The sequence below is a fragment of the Chelon labrosus genome, assembly GCF_963514085.1.
Source record: "Chelon labrosus genome assembly, chromosome: 1".
In the NCBI taxonomy this organism is placed as follows: domain Eukaryota; kingdom Metazoa; phylum Chordata; class Actinopteri; order Mugiliformes; family Mugilidae; genus Chelon; species Chelon labrosus.
In genome coordinates, this window is record NC_140337.1 from 38,801,942 (window position 1) to 38,823,951 (window position 22,010).

Sequence of the window (22,010 nt, forward strand, 5' to 3'; positions counted from 1 at the left end):
CATGGCGGTGGTGTCTGTCTTTATGTAAACACACGCTGGTGCTCGATGGTTGTTGTGAGGGAGAAACTTTGTACCACAGACAGTGAACTCTTGGCTGTCTCTCTCCACCCCTTCAATCTTCCTAGGGAATTTCCACAGCTTTTTTTCATCCTGATTTACATTCATCCAAGAGCTAATCCTGCAACTGCCACTGAACACATCATGAACTCACTGAACAATCTGGAACGTATCTCTCCCGACTCACCAAAATTTATCCTGGGTGATTTCAACCGCTGCTCCCCAGGGAAAGCCCTCAGAGGTTTTCATGGGGAAGACGCTGGATAAATGCTATGGGTCAGTTCCAGATGCACACAGGTATCTTGTCAAGTCGACACTATCTCTTCATATATCTCTTTCTGCGTGGACAGCATCATCCCCTCCAAAACTGTCTTCCCCAACAACAAGCCCTGGATTACCAAGGAGCTCAAGGAAGTTCTCAACAAAAAGAAGAAGGTCTATTTCACTGGCTCCGTATCAGAGAAGAAAGAGGTTAACAGGGAAGTTAAGCGAGCCATAAAAGTTGCCAAGGGAAAATATAAAAACAAAGTTGAGGAAAAATTCACACATTGAACCTACCTCCGCACAGCCTGGCGAGGCCTCTCCCCAGTGACCTCAACTGCTTCTACACCAGGTTTGAGAAAGACAATACCACCCAGCTGGAAGAGATCAGGACTACACTTCAACCCACCGACTGTGTATTTACCTTCAAGAGCCCTGAGGAGGTCTAGGGAGACCAGCTCACCTGGCCCAACATCAGCGGTCGGATGCTAAGGCACTGTGCGGAACAGCTGGGAGGTGTTTTTCAGACTCTGTTCCAAAGTTCCTTTGACAGCTGCACAGTCCCCCAGCTGTGGAAACACATAATCATCCCCATCCCTGAGAAGAGCACAACCAAAGTACTCAGTGAGTTCAGACCCGTGGCTCTCACCTCCCTTGTGATAAAGGGTATGAAGAGGAGTGTTAAACAACACATCATCATCAACTAACTCACAGACTGACCTTCTCCAGTTTGCATATTGCTCGAGCAGAAGTGTGGATGATGCCAAAGTATTCATTCTTGACACTCTACACAGCCTCTTGGAATGCCCCAACACGTCAGCTACACTCGTGTTCGCTGACTTCTCCTCTGCTTTCAACACCCTCCAGCTTCACATCTTGGCTCACAAACTCTTCCCACTTTCACCTGGATGATCGGCTCATCCTGTGGTTACTGGACTTCTTAACCCACAGGTCACAGAGAGTGCTGGTCAATAACACCTTCTCCGACCTACGACACACCTCCGCTCTCCTCAGGGCTGCATCCTCTCTCTGCTGCTCTTCATCTTCTGATGACTGCAGATCAACCCAATTCCTTCCTGGTCAAATATGCCGACGACACAGTTCTCCCGTCTATGCTGTCAGTTCCACAGCCCAGTCCTTCAGGAGTTTGTGCACCCAAATGCATATATTGTATGTACACTGCCTGGCCAAAAAAAAAAAGTCACCACCTGGATTTAACTAATAAACAGGTATTCACCTCCTGTTGGATAATTCCTGCATGGGTGATTATCTTTCAGCTGACAACAAGTTATTTAAGCCCAAATGATGCAATGAGTAGCTTCTCATTCCTTCAACAACCATGTCTAAAGACACATCCTGTGGTCGTCTGTTTGAGAAGGGTCAAATCATTGGCATGCATCAAGCAGAGAAAACATCTAAGGAGATTGTAGAAACTACTAAAACTGGGTTAAGAACTGTCCAAGGCATTATTAAAAACTGGAAGGATAGTGGAGAAGCATCAGGGTAAGAAGAGAGGCAGATGAAGTGATGCACCCATCATGCCTAGTGTCTACTGTACAAGCCTGTGGGGGCAGTGCTATGATCTGGGGTTGCTGCAGTTGCTCAGGTCTAGGTTCAGCAACATTATGAGGTCAGCTGACTACCTGAATATACTGAATGACCAGGTTATTCCAGGCGGCATAGTGGAGAGGTGGTTAGCACTGATACTTCACAGCGAGAAGGTCCGGGGTTTGAATCCATGGGCCGACTGGTTCCTTTCTGTGTGGAGTTTGCATGTTCTCCCTGTGTCGCGACCCTTAACAGGAATAAGCGGGTATAGAAGATGAATGAATGAATGACCAGGTTATTCCATCAATGATGATCTTAAATTAAAAATATATATTAATATCTACGTGGTCCTCTGTTGAGTTCAGTGTTGTAACTAAATGAGAAGCGAGTTATATCAGTAAAGATTAATTTTCCCTAAAGGAAAGATGTATCTCACTTCACCCAAAGCCCAGATTTTCCATTTTTCTGGAGACACTTAAAGGCACCATGCATTTGTGAATCTGCGGATCTGACCAGCGTGAAAATAGTCTCAAAACTCTGCATGCGTGCGCAGCCTGATCTGTCTGTATCTGCCGACCCGTATACGAAGTCTTTTGAAAATGAAAAGGATGAGCTTTGTGACTTTGCAATACAATCACACAAGTTCAGATTGCTCTGTACACATTTGTGACCCACCCCCAAAGTTCACATACAAATCGTTGTACACATTCGTGAATCTCATGTTTCACATGTGGTTCATGGAACATGCATTTGTGACCATTTTGAGGATGGTGGGAGTGTTTAGCTGGTGGAGACCAAACATAGAGCCAAAAGAGACAGAGTACTGGAGCTCATCAGGAGGACACTGAGATTAACTCCACTGAAGGATGGAAGCTGTTCATCACATCAACTTTAAAAGACCTTACATTGACTTCATCTCTTGTTGGATGCTTTCTGGTGTCGCTTATCGTCTCTGACTCTAGTTTTTCTGCTGTGTCCTGCTCCGTTGCTTCTCGTCGGACCTCTGTCGGTCTGAGAGATCACTCTGATTGGCTGATCAGCTCAGAGAACCAGGACCCAACATGATGATCTAGAAGGAATAAAGACCAAGTGATCAGCTGATTCAGGACAGAACAGCTCTGCAGCACGCTTTGTAGCATCCTAGCTTCCTAGCTTCTATAGCCTCCCAGCTAACTGTAGCTCTTCCTGTTTCCTCTTTTTAATGATGACTTCTGCCACCTGCTGGTATGAAGAGTTATGTCCTCCAGCTGGTTGTTGGTTTTAGATCCGGACTCAGGGGACGTGACAGTCGACCTTCAGTAATCCTCTGATGTTGGTTTGATGTGTTGGAACATTTAAATGTCAAACTGAGAAACATTAACGTCTGCAGGAACAAAGTTCAGTTTTCAACCTTTTTAATATCACATGGTTTCTGTTCCATATATACAGTATGTCCTATTTATTATTGATGTGACATATAGGACACTAACTAATAATCTAATGAATGAAGTGGACGTGATGGGGACAGATTAAAGAGTTCAACGTGATTCATTCTTTTGAGAAAACGTTCAGTTAGAATAAATCTGAGGATTTATTTTCACAAAGCGTTCAGGTGTGGCAGTGATGTCATCAACACGCCCCCTGTCTCAGTGTGACATCATCAACGGCAATCTGACCTCGACGTCCAATCCTCCGCTCGGCCTTCAGCAACACCTGAACACACACACACACACACACATTGTGATGCTGACGATGATGACAGGTGTGTGTGTGTGTGTGTTTGCATGTGTGTACGTGTCTCACCCTGTCCAGAGAGTGCGTCGTCAAGGTAACCCGCGTGTGTCTCCAGCCGTGTCCACCTGTCCTGCTCCAGAGGGCGGGGCCATACCTGCCACAGCCAATCAGGAGCAAGCGTTCTCAGTGGGGGGGTCATTGTTTTTAAAGAGCGGGTCGACTTTGACTCGGTACCTTTGGTCTCGTCCTCTTCTCCTGACGAACAGCTGCAGCACGCCCACATGATGCCCCGTCAGCCAATGAGAGAAGGAGAAGCACAGGTCGCCACGGCTCCAGGGAGGGACAACCTGGACGGCCAATCGTGCGCCACGGACGCTCCTTTGTCCCGCCTTCAGCTCAGGGACGGACAGGTAGCGGCCACCTGAGGTCACATCTTCAACTTTAGATTTTTATTGTGAGAAAAACTGAACAAAGTTAAAAGCTAAGTGATTTATATAATTACAATGATTACAATAATTAAGAATTAGTTTATTATCAACTAGAACTCTCATCTCATTTATAAAAACAACCAACGACGACCGACGTCCTGAACACAACACCGTCTACAGGAAAACAAAGACAAGGAAAAAATCAAACAGTGTGATTTCTAAGCAGGCAGCGTGGTGGCCAGCCTGACATGCAGAGATAAACTAAAGTTTGAGGACTGGAGCTGAAATCTCAGTGGAAGGAGATCAGAGATGTTGGAGTCAGAGCGTTCACTGATTTATACGCAAACACTTGAATCTTAAAATGAATCCTGAACGTGAAGCAGTTAAAGTCAGACCTTCATTCATCGTCTGGAAGAAGAACCGGTAACTAGTTGTTACCTGTGGAGCTGTGAACCGTCTCCCAGTGGAGGTCTCCCTCTCGGTCTGACATCCAGCCACAGAGTCCCTGATCGAAGGAACAGTGGAGAACGCCGACCTCTGCAACACACAGCCATCAGCTGAAACTGTAAAGGTTGGACAGCACTGAAATCACGGCAGCAGGACAGAGACTCAGGACGAGGGAGGACTCTCTGAGAGACGTGGCGTCAGGATACGACCAAGATCAGATGAAGAATAAATCTGTCTGAACAACAGTCAGGTTTCATTTTCCATCCTGGTCTGTGAGACTCAGTTAACACATTTTAATAAAAGGTACGAAGTGAAGAGGGAGGACTCCTAGTAGACGTCTGGCCTCAGTCACGGTGTCTTCTTTAAATGTTAGAATCGTCCTCACAGACGCAGTCAGGACAATATGAGACGTCTTTATTATTTCACACCATCACAGATCAGTAATCACTCTGAAGGTCACATGACTCCTACCAGGTTCATCTCTGACGTCCTCAGCAACGTTTCCCAGCTCGATGTCAAACTCCCAAACCTGGTTGAGACCGGGACGCCGAGGGACTGACACACACACACACACACACACACACACACACACACACACACATTTACATACACAAGTTAATCTTTGGAGTTCATTCATAAATGTTTCAGTTTTCAACCAGGATGAGGATCAACTATCAGTCGACTCATGAATCATTTATCTCTGAGGGTCATTCTGCTTCTCAGTCTGTTCTTCTCTGATGAAACGTTGACAGCTGTGTGGTGTCTCTGGAATCTCTCATCACATCAATCAACAAGTCTTCAAGTTTACAGACATGCTAACGTTGTTAAACGCTGCCTCAAGACGTTAGCGCCACCTACTGTTAAAACTAAATAGTTCAACAGCTCCATCATATGTTTAGAATTAAAAATGGACCACGGGCCGTAGGTTGGACAACTTGGACAACTGATTGACTGACAAGTTGTTGCAGCTCTAGTGTGTGTGTGTGTGTGTGTGTGTGTGTGTGTGTGTGTGCGCTCACTGTGCACGTCTCCTCTCTGTCTTTGTGTCACGTCCTTGTTGATCCTGTTGTTCAGCGTGGTCGTCACCATGGGGGTGGTAGGCGGAATCACTGTTGTCCCGGCAACCGTGGTAACCGTGGTAGCAGCAACAGTGGTAGGTGGCGGAGGTGGAGGTGTCGTTGATAGCGCAGTTGTTGTGTCAAGTTTGGTCGACAGAGTGGTAGATGTAGGAGCAGGTGGAGTAGTCATGGTAGCGGTTGGAGTAGTTGGAGTAGTAGTTGGAGTAGTAGGAGTAGTGGTTGGAGTAGTAGTTGTAGTACTTGGAGTAGTCGTTGTAGTACTTGGAGTAGTGGTTGGAGTAGTAGTTGGAGTAGTCGTTGGAGTAGTAGGAGTAGTGGTTGGAGTAGTCGTTGTAGTACTTGGAGTAGTGGTTGGAGTAGTGGTTGGAGTAGTCGTTGTAGTACTTGGAGTAGTTGGAGTAGTAGTTGGAGTAGTGGTTGGAGTAGTGATTGTAAGAGTCGCAGGTTCTGCAGTCATCCTTTTTGATGTTGTCAAAACATCTGTAGACGTCATCAAAGAGGTTGTTGCCATGGCAGCAGTTGTCGAGGGGATGGAGGTCCTTGTGGTTTGTTGAGCTGTGGTAGTAGTAACAGTAGTAACAGTAGTAGCAGTAGTAGCAGTAGCAGTAGTAGTAGTAGTAGTAGTAGTTGGAGGAGGAGGAGGAGGAGGAGCAGTAGGCATGATGGGAGTTGTAGTTCTCGGCCTCTGAGGCTCCACGGTGACTTTGGGGACGACTGAAAGTAAATAAAGAAACACAAACTGAACGGTGACATTAACGGTTTCCGTGGCAACCTCAGACGTCTGCTTCACGTGTTTTTATCTCTTTTCATTTGACGGAGTAAGAAATGAATGTGTTTCCATCATAACTACCAGGAAAATGTTTTTAACGGTAGACAAACAAACGACACAAACCATGAAGATGAGGATTATTCTGCCAAAGAAAAAGAAGTAAGCGTCACCTAAAATAATTCAATAATTAGTTGTTGTCACTGCGTGTTGAGACGTGGAGTTAATGAGCTCTACTCTCAGGAACAGGCAGTCTGTAACTGTGACGACTGAGAGCAGATAAATCATCATCAGCTGCAGCTCACAGTGGTACGGTTTCACTCAGAACAGAAACAGTCGTTAAACATGAGACAGTGTCAGGGTTATCTGCTGCTGTGAGCTCTTCACACACTCATCCATTCATATCAGACAGGATGTATGTTCTGAATGATGACGTCAGGACTTTCACAATAACCAATCACAGCCAAGAGTCTCCGGGCACAGGAAGCAGCTCAGCAATGGTAAACACAGTAGCGCTCTAGGCTAACGTTAGCTAGCATGTCTTCATGTGAACACTAATCTGTTCTGATCCTGTAAGCTAGTTAGCTATAGCATGCTAGTGGAAAACATTAGAGTAACAACAAGCTATTCTAGCTCTCATTTGATTGGCTGTTGTTCAACCAGCGTGAAGAAGCATTGGCGCCACCGCCTGGACTGGAGTGTGGATCAGTCGCTGTAAAGATGCATTCAGCGCTCCCTGATCTGACACCATCATCTAAGACTGATCCTGTAGTGTGTGCAGACTTAAGATTAGACAGAAGATTGTCTGCTGTTTTTATTTTACCTTTGCAGCCGCCGTCTTTACACCTGCACTTTGGAGAGGACGGATTCAGAGAACAGAACGGCCGAGTGTCCTTATCTGGACACAAAGAGAGAGACGCTGTCAAACTATTAACGGGCCCCTGGTTGTGTTTGGAGATCAGCTGATCACAAATCCTCACCCACGCAGGAGTACCGTCCGTTCATGTAGAGCAGCTTGAAGCCCAGGTGGCATTTACAGACGTAGCTCCCAAACGTGTTCACGCACTTCCTGCGCCGAGGACACACACCTCCACCCAACACACACTCATCGATGTCTGAGAGAGAGAGAGAGAGAGAAAGAGAGGGAGAGAGGGAGACAGAGAGAGAGAGAGAGAGAGAGAGAGAGAGAGGGATGGGTGGAGGTGAAGAACCAGCATCTCCTCATCCAGCTAGCAAAGAATCAGACTGACCGACACAGGTGCGCCGGTCTGGTCCCAGACGTAACCCTGGCGATGGACAGGTGCATCGGACGGCCCCCTTCACGACCTCACAGCCGTACTGACAGTTGGCATGGTAACAGGTTCGAGCATCTGCAAACACATGGCGACAAAGAGACGACGAAGTTTAAGAGTCAGTAAGAATCAGGATGGATTCTGGGAAAGTTTCATGTTTTTACAAACACTTCCTGTGTGTGTGTGTGTGTGTGTGTGTGTGTGTGTGTGTGTGTGTGTGTGTGTGTGTGTGTGTGTGTACTCACTCCTACAGCTGCCGTCCGGCTGCAGGATGAATCCGTCCAGACAGTAACACTTGTAGCTGCCCAGTGTGTTCATGCACCGATGTTTGCAGGGACGAGGCTTCAGGCCACACTCGTTCACATCTAACACACACACACACACACACACACACACACACACACAATAATGAACCTGGACCTGTTTAACCTGGACTCTAGAGACCAGATCAGTGTTCACACCTGGACCTGTTTAACCTGGACTCTAGAGACCAGATCAGTGTTCACACCTGGACCTTGTTAACATGGACACTAGAGACCAGATCAGCACCTGGACCTGTTTAACCTGGACTCTAGAGACCAGATCAGTGTTCACACCTGGACCTGTTTAACCTGGACTCTAGAGACCAGACCAGTGTTCACACCTGGACCTGTTTAACCTGGACTCTAGAGACCAGATCAGTGTTCACACCTGGACCTGTTTAACCTGGACTCTAGAGACCAGATCAGTGTTCACACCTGGACCTGTTTAACCTGGACTCTAGAGACCAGATCAGTGTTCACACCTGGACCTGTTTAACCTGGACACTAGAGACCAGATCAGTGTTCACACCTGGACCTGTTTAACCTGGACTCCAGTAATTTCCCAGATGTGGATCCTAATGTAAGGTCTAATCAGGCTCTAATTCACCTACTAACACTAACACTAACCTTTCCATTAAAACCACCAAGCCTGAACAGGTTTTAATCCTTTAAAGACAACATGTCCCCACAACGTTAGTATTCCCTGAAAGTCTGGTCCCAACAACTGAATAAAAGCAGAGAGAGGCAGAGGTCAGGTTTCTCTTCTTGTCAGCCTGAAGGATTAACCTTTGACTTTCAGACCTGTTAGTGTGTTTGTACGTTTTGTGCGTTGACCCAGAACAAATCAAATCCCTGAAGCGTAAAGCACAGAATCAACCAGACGAGCTTTAAGGAGAAGATGTTTAGTTCGTCCCGGATGTCTCCTGTCTTCCTGTGTATAATTTACCAAACGCCAGAGAGGATCCTGAAGTTCAAGTCCTCACAGAGATAGACGTGTTCCAGATGTTCCAGAGTCAGGATGTGAGTCGTAAAGAACCCTCTAATCAGGAGGAGGAGGAGGAGGAGGAGGAAGTGTGTGTGTCCTCGTCCAGGTAAAGACACGCCTCCTCAGGAATGTCTCTCTGTCTCTTTCTCTGAGACGTGACGACTGATCAGATCCTCAGAGCTGCAGGCGTCTTGGATCCACGTCTGGACCGGTTCATCCAGATGTTCAGCTCATAACTAATAACTGTGTGTGTGTGTGTGTAAACAAGCTGCTGCTGGGTTCATGTGTTCATCTAGTCCCTGATGGCTGAAGGTCCATGATGGTCGACTCTTCTCTGTCGGTTTTATTTTTATTTGTCTTAATTATTTAGTCTGGAAGTCAGAACTAACAGAATATATTTAAGAACTGATTCTGCTCCTGAAAAGATCTGATCAATAAAAAGATTTATCATCACGATTTAAACAACAGATTAGATTAGATTATAGATTACAGACTATAGATTATAGATTATATATTACAGATTCTAGAATATAGACTATAGATTATAGATTATAGACTGTAGATTATAGATAATAGAATAGACTATAGATTACAGTCTAAAGATTCTAGATTACAGATTATAGACTATAGATTATAGACTATAGATTACAGATTATAGATTTAGATTATAGACTTAGATTATAGATTATAGACTATAGATTATAGATTATAGACTATAGATTATAGATTACAGACTATAGACTATAGATTATAGATTACAGATTACATATTATAGACTATAGATTATAGATTATAGAATAGACTATAGATTATAGATTACAGATTACAGTTTATAGATTTAGACTGTAGATTATAGACTATAGGCTAGATTAGATTTGGGGGTTTTCAGATGTTTGGTTGACGTGAGAATGAACCAGTGAAGATCTAGGACGATAGAGGTCACTCCTGATTGGTCGGTCGGTTCATTTCAAAAAAGTTAACTCAGTCGTCATGTAAACGCTGACGGTTACCTTGGTTACAGGCCTTGCCGGTGTATCCGGGACGACACTCGCATCTGTCTGCTCCGAGACAGTCTCCGTGTTTACAGCCCTGAAGACAGACAGCTGAATGCAGACAGAGAGAGACAGAGGGACAGACAGAGACAGAGGGACAGAGGGACAAACAGAGACAGAGGGACAGACAGAGACAGAGGGACAGAGAGAGACAGAGAGACAGAGAGACAGCGGGACAGACAGAGACAGACAGACAGAGAGAGAGGGACAGACAGAGAGATAGAGTGAGACAGAGGGACAAAGAGTGAGACAGAGAGACAGAGACAGAGACAGAGGGACAGAGAGAGACAGAGGGACAGAGAGAGACAGAGGGGCAGAGGGACAAACAGAGACAGAGGGACAGAGACAGACAGGTTTAGATCTGCTGCAGTTGAAAATAAAACCCAGTCAGCTGTCTCAGGATGTGTCCTTACGTCCACACCGTCCCTTGTCCATCCGTCTCCAGCCCCAGCAGCACTCCACACTGTTGCCATAGCGACAGAGGCCGTCCCAGCTGCAACACAACCACCACCAACAGTCAGTCAGAGTCTGGATTCATGTCCCGCCCCGTCCCCCCGTCCCCCCGCTACCCCTCCTCCCCGGGTGTCTCCTGTCTCCGCTGCCTGTCCAGACATGACTGATGTCTCCACTCCTCCCTCCACATACCTTCCGTCCTGAACACGTCTCTGGTTCCTCTCAGCTCTTTAATCCGTTAATCAATCCCCCTCCTCTAATTCATTCATTCATTCACTGATGACAGACTGGACTCTGGTTCTGGTTCACATTAAAGCTGCCTTCCTGACCTGTCGTGGTCCAAGCGCTGGCTCCGGGTCCACATGCACAACCAGGACAGGAGGACCAGGGTCCGCATGCTGCCACCGTTAGACCCGGTCCGGTTGGTTCCGTTAAATCCGGTCCGGTCCGGACCCCCCTGCTGACCAGACCTCTCGGGACTCATCCGGCTCGCGGACCCGAACCGAGCATCGCGCGGCGGAGCTGTTTGTCCTCGTGCTGTCGGTGAACGGAGGGAGGGAGTCAGAGTGATTCCTCCTCCGTCCGCACGCGCCTCAGCTGCTACCTGAACGCGTTCATGTTACGGTAAACACCTGGAAGTGGGCGTGGTCTGTACAAAGACCAGATTAAAGCTAAACTGTTGAATTCTGATCATGTTCCTGAAGAACGGAATCAACTCTGAATAAGGTTCACCCGACACGTCTGGAAGAGTCTAACGACAGATATCACATTAAAATACAACAAATTATTATTATTATTATTAGTAGTAGTAGTAGTAGTAGTATTATTATTAGTAGTAGTAGTAGTAGTAGTATTAGTAGTAGTAGTAGTAGTAGTAGTAGTAGTATACTATTAAACATTTAAACGAGCTGCAGATGAAACAAGAAGTTTGAACTTTTCAAACTTAATCTAAAAGATTTATTGTTCGATTTAACTCACCCAACAGTTAACCAAACTATTCTCGTATTTGCATATTTGATTTATAAATAATTAATAACTGATCATGTGTCACGTTCATGTATAAAAACAATGAATATTTCCTTCATTTATTATAGTGGAGATAAAGAGCAGGGTGCAGTAACAGCAGCCGCCACCAGAGGGCAGAGGACATCACTCAGCTCTCTCTCTCTCTCTCTCTCTCTCTCTCTCTCTCTCTCTCTCTCTCTCTCTCTCCAGCCCATCCTCCTCTCCTCACTGATTCAGAAGCTGCAGATGCTTCACTCCTTCACTCCTTCACTCCTGTGACACGATGAACAAACAACAAACCCTTTGGTTCCTGCTCTCGGTAAGAATATCCTCTAAACTTTATTTATTTATTATCAAGCATCTAAACGCAGAGAGAAGATAAAATCATCTCTGTGGTAAAATTAATAATAATTTTAAAAAAAATTAATAAATAAATAAAAGTAAATAAATGATGATGTGTGTTTTATTTTGAAGGAGCTGATCTGATAGCTAGAACCAGTTCTTCTCTGTTGCTGACGTTTAAACCAGATGTTTCCTGATGTGTGTGTGTGTGTGTGTGTGTGTGTGTGTGTGCGTGTGCGTGTGTGTTGTGTCCAGGTGTGTGTGTCCTGGCTCGGTCCGGCGTGTTCTTGGCATGACTTGGACAACAGTGAGTACGACTGCTGGCCTCTGGACCGTCCCAACGAATACAACATGATCGACTGTGGAGGTGAGAGCTTTACTTTGAAGGGACTCATTCACTCATTCATTCACTCATTCATTCATTAGTGGATGGATTATTATCTGGATCAGAACCAGAGCTGGAGCAGACCCCCCTGAGCAGGACGTGACCCGACAGAAAACACTGGAGCTGTTTCTTCTCTTGTTTTTATTGGATTATAATCAAATCTAAATGAATTCAACTAGAAATAACTGATTAATACTAATATAGAAAGAAATGAAACACCATCAGCTGGTCAATAATATTATTTCTTTTAAATAATATATGTTTTATTTTGTGTAATAGTTTGTGTAATTATATTATATTATATTATATTATATTATTATAACGTGTCTAACTTTAATCACTATTATTACATATTATTATTCTTAACAGTCATGATTCCCTTTAAGGAAGTTTCATGTTAAAAAAAAAATAAAAATCAAATGAACTAAATATTTGAGTTGAATAAATCTGAAACTGAGTTTTAATAATTATTCTGAAAAATCGACCAATGAAGATGAAGATGAGTGATGTCACTCTGTCCAGGAAACTCACAAACAGGAAGTAGTTCAACCATGGCCACCGCTGATTGGTCATCTGGCGTCAGGCTGGCTGCTGATTGGTCGACTGATCTTTCTCCTTCTTCTTCATCCGCCCACTGGAAATAAAGTCACCAGAAATGTGTCAGCATGAATACTGAATGGATCAATCCTCTACTCTGAATTTACTTTCAAACTTTATATATAATAAGAAAATGAACTGGTTTTACAATTCAGGATGATTTTTAAAGTCATATTTTAGAAGGAGGCTGAGTATGGTGATCGCTTTCTGTTTTGGGACTTTAACATCTGAAGCAGCGGCTGACTGACGAGGTCTCAGATGACTCTTCTTCTTCTTCTTCTTCTTCTTCTTCTTCTTCGTTGGTGCAGGTCTGGAGATGGCGTGGGTGCTTCGTCCTCCGGAGTCGGTGAAGAGCGGTGAGGTGTTCAGCGTCACGTACTCGGTCACGGCTCAGGACTCCTTCTACGACTGGGCCGTCCAGAACCACATCTTCACTCAGAGGTTGTAGCTAAGGCTAACAGTACATGCTAGCTCCGTACTGGATCTGGTCTGATCTGGTTTGGTCTGGTCCGATCTGATCTGGTCTGGTCTGGTCTGGTCTGATCCAGTCTGATCTAGCCCGGTCTGGTCTGGTCAAATCTAGTCTGGTCTGGTTTGGTCTAGTCTGATCTGTTCTTATCCAGTCTCATCTAGCCTGGTCTGGTCTGATCTGATTAGGTCTGGTCTGGTCTGATTAGGTCTGATCTGGTCTGGTCTGATCTAATCTAGTCTGGTCTGGTCTGATTGGGTCTGGTCTGGTCTGGTCAGATGTAGTCCAGTCTGGTCTGATTGGGTCTGGTCTGGTCTGGTCAGATGTAGTCCGGTCTGGTCTGATTGGGTCTGGTCTGGTCTGGTCTGAACTGGTCTGGTCTTATCCAGTCTGATCTAGCCTGGTCTGGTCTGATCTGATTGGGTCTGGTCTGGTCTGGTCAGATCTAGTCTGGTCTGGTCTGGTCTGATTGGGTCTGGTCTGGTCTGGTCTGGTCAGATCTAGTCTGGTCTGGGCTGGTCTGGTCAGATCTAGTCTGGTCTGGTCTGGTCTGAACCGGTTTGTCTGTGTTTCCAGCTCCATACCGAACGCTGAAGCAGCTCGGAGGTTCTGTGAACATCACGACTGTCCGATCAGAACGCTGAAGCAGCTCGGAGGTTCTGTGAACATCACGACTGTCCGATCAACTGGAAAGACGCCAACGGAGAGAACTGCTGCATCCATCACGCCAACATCCACTCCTGTCCTCTGGGCTACATGGTCCACACGAGTCCTGGTCAAAAATAATCCACAACAACGTCACTAAACATAAAAGCTCACTGCAGCCTCGTTTTCTTCCAGACGACGGAGAGCATCTGTGGTCCATGGATCCCTGACGACGGAAAAATCTTCACTCACACCATCTCCACCTCCGGCAAGATGACCCAGACCAACTGGACCGCCAAGGTAGCAAAGACGCTGAGACTTACGTCCACAGCAAACATCCAGCCCCTGAATGCACTCTTTTCCCTCTGCGCTGTCTCACAGGTGGTTCTGTTCCACGCCGGTTTGACCTCGCTCATCGCCCACATACGAGTCGGTCGCATGCAGGTCGCCCTGGAGGCAAAGAGCACGGTGCTGCCGGCCGTGGGTACGTTTGGTTCTTCACTTCTTCTAGAATAACTAGACGTCTTAGGTCAGGTGGAGCCAGAAGTCTTTCAAGGTCGTGTTTAGTTGGAGGTCACGACGTAAATGTTCAGGTGTCGACCGAATCCTTTAATCTGACTGAAACATTAGCCCACGTAGGAGGAACAGGCCCAGGGTCTGGTTCCGTCTAAATCTTTAACAGGGTTCACACTCAACCTTTCTTCTCAACCCTCTGTGGAGTTTGTGGTGACGGCGTCTGCGAGGAGGCGGAGCTTTGTTCCACCTGCCCAGCTGACTGCGGCGAATGCCCCATGACCCCAACCACCAAGCTGGCCATCGGCCTGCCGCTCAGCCTCCTCTGCCTCTGCTTCATCCTGACCGTCGTGGTGAGAACAACGCCACAACAACACAACGATGACAACACACAAACAACACAACGATGACAACACACAACAATGACAACAATGACAACACACAAACAACAACAACGACAACACACAAACAACACCGATGACGACACACAAACAACACAACAATGACGACACACAAACAACACAACAATAACAACACCACAACAGCAACAACGATGACAACATACAAACAGTAACAACAATGACAACACCACAAACAACAACAACAATGACAACACACAATCAACACAACAATGACAACACACTAACAACACAACAACACACAAACAACAACACTAACAACAATACACAAACAACAACAACGGCAACACACCAACAAAAACACTAATGACAACAACACAACAACATAACAATGACAACACACAAACAACAACAACACTAACAACACACAAACAACAACACAACAATGACAACACACCAGCGACAACAATGGCACCAACGACAACAACAAGAACAACACACAAAAAACAACAGCAACAACACACAACCAACAACAACTCACAAACAATGACAACACACCAAGAACACCACCAACAACAGCTAAACAGTGACAACAACACACAAACAGAAATAACACACCAGCGACACACAAACATGACCAACACGCCAGCAGAGACCCCCAGTAACGTCCACCATCACTGTGTTGTGTAGTGGCTGAGGTACCAGAAACAGAAGCTGCTCTGGGACGAGAGCTGGATCATCGACTTCTCCACCATCAAACAAGGTACTAGAGCTACAACCAGAGAACCAGAGAACACTGATGAGAACCGGTAACAACGGGTCTGAAACTGACATGTGACGTTCTCCTGTCGTCCAATCACAGCCCTCTGTGAGCCAGGATCACAGCTCTTATCGTCTGCTGCTGTTTCAGAACCACGAACGGCTCTGTTTCATTATTAAACGTTATTCTTTTATATATTTTAATATATTTTTTACTGATTAAATATTTGTTTCAGACGTAGTACTATTAACTCGTATAGTGATGCTAGTTAATTATAATGAATAGAGGTTCATCTCAAAGCTCAGAGTAGAACTGGACCCTGGAGGCTTCCATGCTCAGAGTAATGTCCAACGTGGCCAGGACACGCTGAGTGTCCACGCTGCTGAAGGAACGTGTTGATACCAGGTCTGTGTTTTCTAACCTCTGGAGAATGACCAGCATTAAAGGAAGGGTGGTGTCTGCAGATCAGGAGGCCCGTATGACCATGGGCAGCATCATGAGCGTCCCGGTGGGGAACAGCGACAGTAACACCAGCTGTGTGACGGCGCTCAGCTCCTGTACGGGACAACCAGGAACCAGGAAAACCCTCTTCACCTGCACCGGGATATAGTAGGTGTCCTCTCGGCAGCACTCACGCTCAGACTGCTGGACGCTTTATTAAACATCCCTCTCCTCCTGCAGTGACGGCAGGACGGTGGCCATCAAGATGATCCAGACCAAGACCTTCTCCCTGTCCAAGACCATCCGACAGGAAGTCAAACAAGTCAGGTGAGGCGTGAACTCGCTGTCGTCTTCACCGTGACGAGAGCGTCCCCTCTGACTCTCTGTGCTGCCTCCAGGGAGCTCGATCACCCGAACCTCTGCAAGTTCATCGGCGGCTGTGTGGAGGTGCCTAACGTTGCCATAGTGACAGAGTACTGCCCAAAAGGAAGCCTCAACGACGTCCTCCTTAACGAGGAGATCCCTCTGAACTGGGGCTTCAGGTAACGTCCCGACACAGACGCTGATGAAGCTCTGGCTGACATCCATCCATCCATCCATCCATCCGTCTTTGTCTTTCAGGTTCTCCTTCGCCACAGACATTGCCAGGGGGATGTCGTACCTCCACCAACATAAGATCTGTCATGGCCGACTCAAGTCTCTGAACTGTGTGTTAGACGACCGCTGGGTTTGTAAGATCACAGGTTAGAGTTCACCCTGTTCACTGCTACACCTCATTTCAGCTTTTTAAAAAGAAAGAGAAGAACTTTCTGTGCCTAGCTTAGCTTAGCAAAAAACAAAGCAGCCTCCACCCTGCTCATTGACCGACCGGTTGTTGTCCGTCAGATTACGGGCTGAGGATTTACCGCAGGGACGACGCTGCCGAGCCTCTCTCCACCTATCAGCAGAGACTCCTGGAGGTCTACATGCCGCCCGAGTTTCAGAACTCCAACATGGAGCCGACGCTCGCTGGAGACGTGTTCAGGTGACCTTGGTTTTATCAGTTACATCTGTTCCACTTCACAGACCAGGACCTAACCAAGCTCACTAAGTCCACCCATCTGTGAAGACCATAACTGAGAGGAACAGCTCCTCTACAGTGAAGACAAAGCAAGTAGAGCTCCCCCTGGTGACTGGCTGGGGTATAGGTCATAAGCTCCACCCATCCATGAGAGTGGGCGGGGCTTGGTCCAAACTAAAACACTAAAATACATTTTTTTCAAGGATGGCTTCTGTCATTTTAGGTCATTAATATAAAGCTGATGAATGTTCAAGTGTCAATGTTTTGGATAAGTTTAGTTTTAGTTATTAAACGTTATAGAAACAGGATGTGACATAATGGTGACTACCAGTTGCTATGACAATCGTTTCGTAATGAGGTCCCATGAGACCGTGAGAGTTGTAAAATAAACTAGTCCAGTGTATAATCCATCATCTCTTTGTACCAGGTGGAGGTAGAGCAGAGCGTAGTATTAATTAAACTAAAACATGAGTGAGTCTGGAGGAAGTTTCAGTAGCAGCTAGGCTAGGAGTTAGCTAGCGGTTCAGGTTAGCTAACACGACTACTAGTGGTGACATTATTTATAGACAAATAACTGATTTAGTGGCTAAAACATTTTTTAGTTAGCCAGCTCTTCAGTGTTTCCATGAATGGAGACTAAAACTGTTACACAGAGGTCTATGGTGGAGCCTCTAGTGGCCGTTGAAGGAACTGCAGTTTGTGTACCTGTTTTGACGGTTGAGTCCCATCACGTGATGACCTCAGTGTGCTTGTGTTCCCAGTTATTCCATCATCCTGCTGGAGATAGCCACTCGCAGTAACCCCGTCCCAGTAAGTCACTGAGGCGTTCACATGTGTAGCCGTTAAACGCTGCTTAAACCAAGCAGCACTCAATGAAACACTGCCCCCTACAGGCTGAGGAGTCTAACCTGGACTGTGCCTGGTGTCCTCCTCTACCTGAGCTCATCTCCAGTAAAGCCGACACCACCTGCCCCTGTCCAGCTGACTACGTAGAGGTTTGTCCACGACGTCTATTATTAGTAGTATCTTTGTGTTCACCTCATCATATAATGAATATGTTTGTCCCTGAACTCAGACAGTACACTAAGACCCTCCATGTGTGTTTGCATGCTACGTTGTTAGCTAGCTGTCAGATTCTCTTTTATTTTGAAATAAAACAAGACAAATCTAATTGTTTGTGTCCAAATAGAAACTAAATTCAGGATCAGACATTTTTCTTTTTCTGTGCATCAGGATGTGTTAGCATTAGCTTGTTAGCTAGCTCCATATTCCCAAGTGAACAAACACTTTTTCAGTTTTGGTGTTCTCAGCTGATCTGAAGTGGTCCGTTTCCTGCTGTCCTGACCTCTGACCCCTGTGCCTGTCTCTCTGCAGCTGATTCGCCGATGCCGCTCTCAAAACCCCGCCCACCGACCCACCTTTGAGCAAATCAGGAAGTTTGTTCACCGCATCAACCCGGTGAAAGTCAGCCCAGTGGACATGATGATGAACCTGGTAACGAGGCGCCTCCCCCCTACAGGACACCACAGTGACCATTCAGATATGTTTAAACCATACTGTTGGGACCACACACGGCACGTACAGAAGAATTTATTTAGGTAGAGGTTGTTGGAGACTGTAAAATGACTCCTCCTCCTCCTCAACACACAACAACTCTGGTTCAGCAGCAACACACAAGTAAATGTACACTATATACTACATACACACACATGATATAGAGGAGAGACACTAACGAGTCCTTCATCACATGTTCTCATTAAACAGTAACAACTCTCTCTGTGTTTATTTGTGTTTGTGTTTCAGATGGAGAAGTACAGTAAACATCTGGAGGTGTTGGTCACTGAGAGGACTCAGGACCTGACCCACGAGAAACAGAAGACTGACCGACTGCTCTACAGTAACACACACTACACAATATACACACACAATACACACAGTAACACACTACACACCATCCAGCCCTCCATCCATCTTTAATCCATCAGCAGGTCTTCAGGTTCTCCATCTTCTCCTGTCTTGGTGCAGGTATGCTTCCTAAGCAGGTAGCTGACGACCTACGCCAGGGGAAACCGTTACAGGCTCAGAGCTACGTCAGCGCCACCATCTTCTTCAGGTAGAGACGGGAACTACACACCTGAGGCTGAGTCAAGCTCTTGGAGGGGATCAACCTTCAGATTATTAAGTGGACGTCCAATCTAAAGTTTGACGTCACAAGAGCTGTAAAGTAACCAGGAACCGTTAAACTTTAGTACCTTCATGTAGTTCTACTCTGTACATCAGTTTTAATTGTAAAGCATCATTGTCTGATATTGATGACATGAATATTTTACCAAAGGAATTTAACAACCCTTCAGATTTATCTGGAGGACCTTTGAAGGGGCCCGACCCCTAGGTTGATAACCAAGGGCCTAAACTATGTAACCGTATGTAAAGTAGTAGAGTTACCTGACTGAGGTCCTGACTGAGGTCCTGACCGAGGTCCTGACTGAGCCTCCATGTGTGCAGTGATATCGTGGGCTTCACCCAGCTGTCCAGCAGCAGCACCCCCTACCAGGTCGTAGATTTCCTCAACAAGCTCTACACCACCTTCGACGACATCATCGACAACCACGACGTCTACAAGGTGGAGACGATCGGAGACGCCTGTGAGTCACAGTTATGTTCAGCTAACGTGTTGATAGCATCGACCTCCCCTTTAGTCTGGTATGCATTTTTAATTTCTCCAACGTATTTGGGATTAGTGAGACCTGAGAGGTAGAAAGACTAAGCATCATATTTGAACAGGAAGCAGTTTTTGAACGCCTGAATACCTGAACATGGCTGTGCAAAAACAGAATCACAAACAATGGAATCCCAGTGTCCTCAAACGAGTACTTGCTAATTAGCGACGTTGTAGCTTATTACTATTGACAGATTTTGATAAATTTGCATGTCAAACTAGAAAACCTTGTCCACTTTTGATCGGCCGCAGAATGAATGATGAAATGCGTGTTTTTACACCAACTAGTGTGTTGACCTTTTGCTACTAAAGCGTATGAGGACAACAGGTCTAAATGAAGCACCCACAAACCTAATGTCCACATATGAGGACGCAGGGTCTCGGGGGGTTACAATGAGGACAAAGAACTGGCTCAAGAAAAGAAAAAGTAAAATCATCTCTGAGAAAGTGTCAGGAGGTCAAACCAATCCCACCACACCAGTGGGACGTTCATGACGTTCACGCACTGACTGTTTACCTTGTGGTCTCGTAGACATGGTGGTGTCCGGCGTTCCCCGGGAGAACGGGATCCTCCACGCCTCCGAGATCGCCAGCATGGCCCTGGACCTGGTGGGAGTCTGCCGCAGCTTCAGGATCCCCCACAAACCCAACACTCAGCTGCAGATACGAGCTGGGATCCACTCGGGTACCAGCGTTATCATGAGTCATTTTTATCTTTCATCGTTCTAGTTTCATTCTTACATTTAGTCAAAGTGACACAAACAACATTGATTTAATCGTACTCTGTAGCCACAGGGCTAGTAGCGGCTAGCTAGTTCTGGTCCACTCTGAAAGTCTCTCTGGGGTTTTTAGGTCCGGTGGTCGCGGGAGTCGTGGGGACGAAGATGCCTCGTTACTGCCTGTTTGGAGACACCGTCAACACTGCGTCCAGGATGGAGTCCACCAGCCTAGGTAACGCCCCCACCAACACCCCCCCTACATGTTGCTGTGCTGTCTGGTGATGTGGTTGTGACGCCTGTCCCTGTCTCTGCAGCTCTGAAGATCCAGTGCAGCTCCAGCACTTTCTACCTGCTGGAGGAAATAGGAGGCTACGTGTTGGAGTGCAGGGGGACGCTGCAGGTCAAGGTAAGACGCCGTGGACGTCACAATAACACACAGCGACCCAGTAAAGAGACGTCAGGGTTGTGTCTCTCCAGGGGAAAGGGGACATGGTGACGTACTGGTTGGAGGGAAAGAAGACCTCATTCATCCCCAAGGACGTCCAAACGAGCAGACGCGTCGCCACGGAGACGGAGAAGGAACGAGAGGCGTACCCGTCGGTGCCGGGGTTTCTGAACGAGGATCTCCTCCTGGACACATCCTGATCAGACGCGTGTCCACGTCACAGTGTCTCCGCTACACTCATCACTTCATCACAGACGTTTAGCTTCAACCTGCAGAGTTCAGTAGAATAAAATAGAAGACTGAAACGGTTTCAGGTCCAGACTCATAGAAGAAGAGCTGCACTGACGGCATCAAGGAAATGTAATGGAGGACGCTGTCGTTGGTAGACTAGGACGAGTTCAGAGACAGAACATGATGAAACGTCTTCAGGACAAATCTGGGATTCAGAGTCTACGTCTTTATTTATTTGTCTGTGTTTGTTAAAAACGTGCAATGAATTAAAGTCTGTGTTCACAGGAAGAGAAACCTGATCGTTGTCGTTTGAAGTCTTTTACTCGTGTTGTTGTAGAAATCCATTTAACAGAATGATTTATTATGTTGAGCGTCACTGAAACCACCGTAGACTGTCTGTCCCACTGGTCTACCTCTACTTGAGCTTCCAGTTCTGAGATGACTAGCTTTAATTTGAGGGTATTAACATCCACACTGGGGGGGAGGGTGGAGGAACTACACCTGCTCACCACATCCAGATCATTATCCAGGTCCACCTCAGAGACCACGCTGGCTGCTGCGTATAAATATTCATGACGCATTGTTCAGCAGAAGGACGACCTGAAGAGACATGAGAGGGCTCGTTTGCCTGTTGGCAGCCAAGATGGCCGACGCGACAACAGCTGGACGGGAGGTGGACGTGGACCCGAGGGAGACGTGTCCTCAAACGTAGAGGACAAACCTGAAATCAAACCTTTACGGCGTTTAAACACGTTAGTCCCCCGTCACTCGTCTGACGTTTCTTTAGTCCGGGTCAAAATCAAGCTTCAGTTCTGATGTCAGAATTTCACATTTCCAATTAAAGCAACTTGATTTTAAGTGTTTCAGCCAATAGAGAGATAGATAGAGAGAGAGATGGTCCTCCAACCAATCAGAGACATTTCAGCTCAGACGGTCG

At 46.3% G+C, this 22,010-nt stretch overlaps 2 protein-coding genes across 2 annotated transcripts; one reads left to right on the forward strand and one right to left on the reverse strand.

The window, feature by feature from the left end:
• Window positions 1-3,238: 3,238 nt before the first annotated feature.
• LOC311491463 (nephronectin-like) lies at window positions 3,239-10,949 on the reverse strand. The gene is made up of 13 exons (XM_084549391.1): window positions 10,713-10,949; window positions 10,344-10,423; window positions 9,889-9,981; window positions 7,837-7,956; window positions 7,550-7,669; window positions 7,280-7,414; window positions 7,123-7,197; window positions 5,474-6,247; window positions 4,926-5,009; window positions 4,446-4,544; window positions 3,814-4,000; window positions 3,649-3,733; window positions 3,239-3,558 (listed from the first exon to the last, which is right to left on the reverse strand). The coding sequence occupies exons 1-13, from the start codon at window positions 10,865-10,867 to the stop codon at window positions 3,475-3,477; spliced, it is 2,091 nt and encodes a 696-aa protein (XP_084405517.1). The 5' UTR covers window positions 10,868-10,949; the 3' UTR covers window positions 3,239-3,474.
• Window positions 10,950-13,028: 2,079 nt separating this feature from the next.
• Window positions 13,029-21,525, forward strand: LOC311492985 (atrial natriuretic peptide receptor 1; the record flags this gene model as incomplete). Its single annotated transcript, XM_084551458.1, has 22 exons — window positions 13,029-13,153; window positions 13,758-13,787; window positions 13,838-13,940; window positions 14,022-14,126; window positions 14,208-14,310; window positions 14,547-14,692; window positions 15,389-15,461; window positions 15,923-16,067; window positions 16,140-16,226; window positions 16,298-16,441; window positions 16,521-16,642; window positions 16,785-16,923; window positions 17,721-17,769; window positions 17,853-17,954; window positions 18,334-18,453; window positions 18,763-18,856; window positions 18,985-19,072; window positions 19,465-19,604; window positions 20,211-20,363; window positions 20,531-20,629; window positions 20,712-20,803; window positions 20,875-21,525. 22 exons carry the CDS (start codon window positions 13,029-13,031, stop codon window positions 21,040-21,042), a joined length of 2,427 nt encoding a protein of 808 aa, XP_084407584.1. The 3' UTR covers window positions 21,043-21,525.
• Window positions 21,526-22,010: the final 485 nt, after the last annotated feature.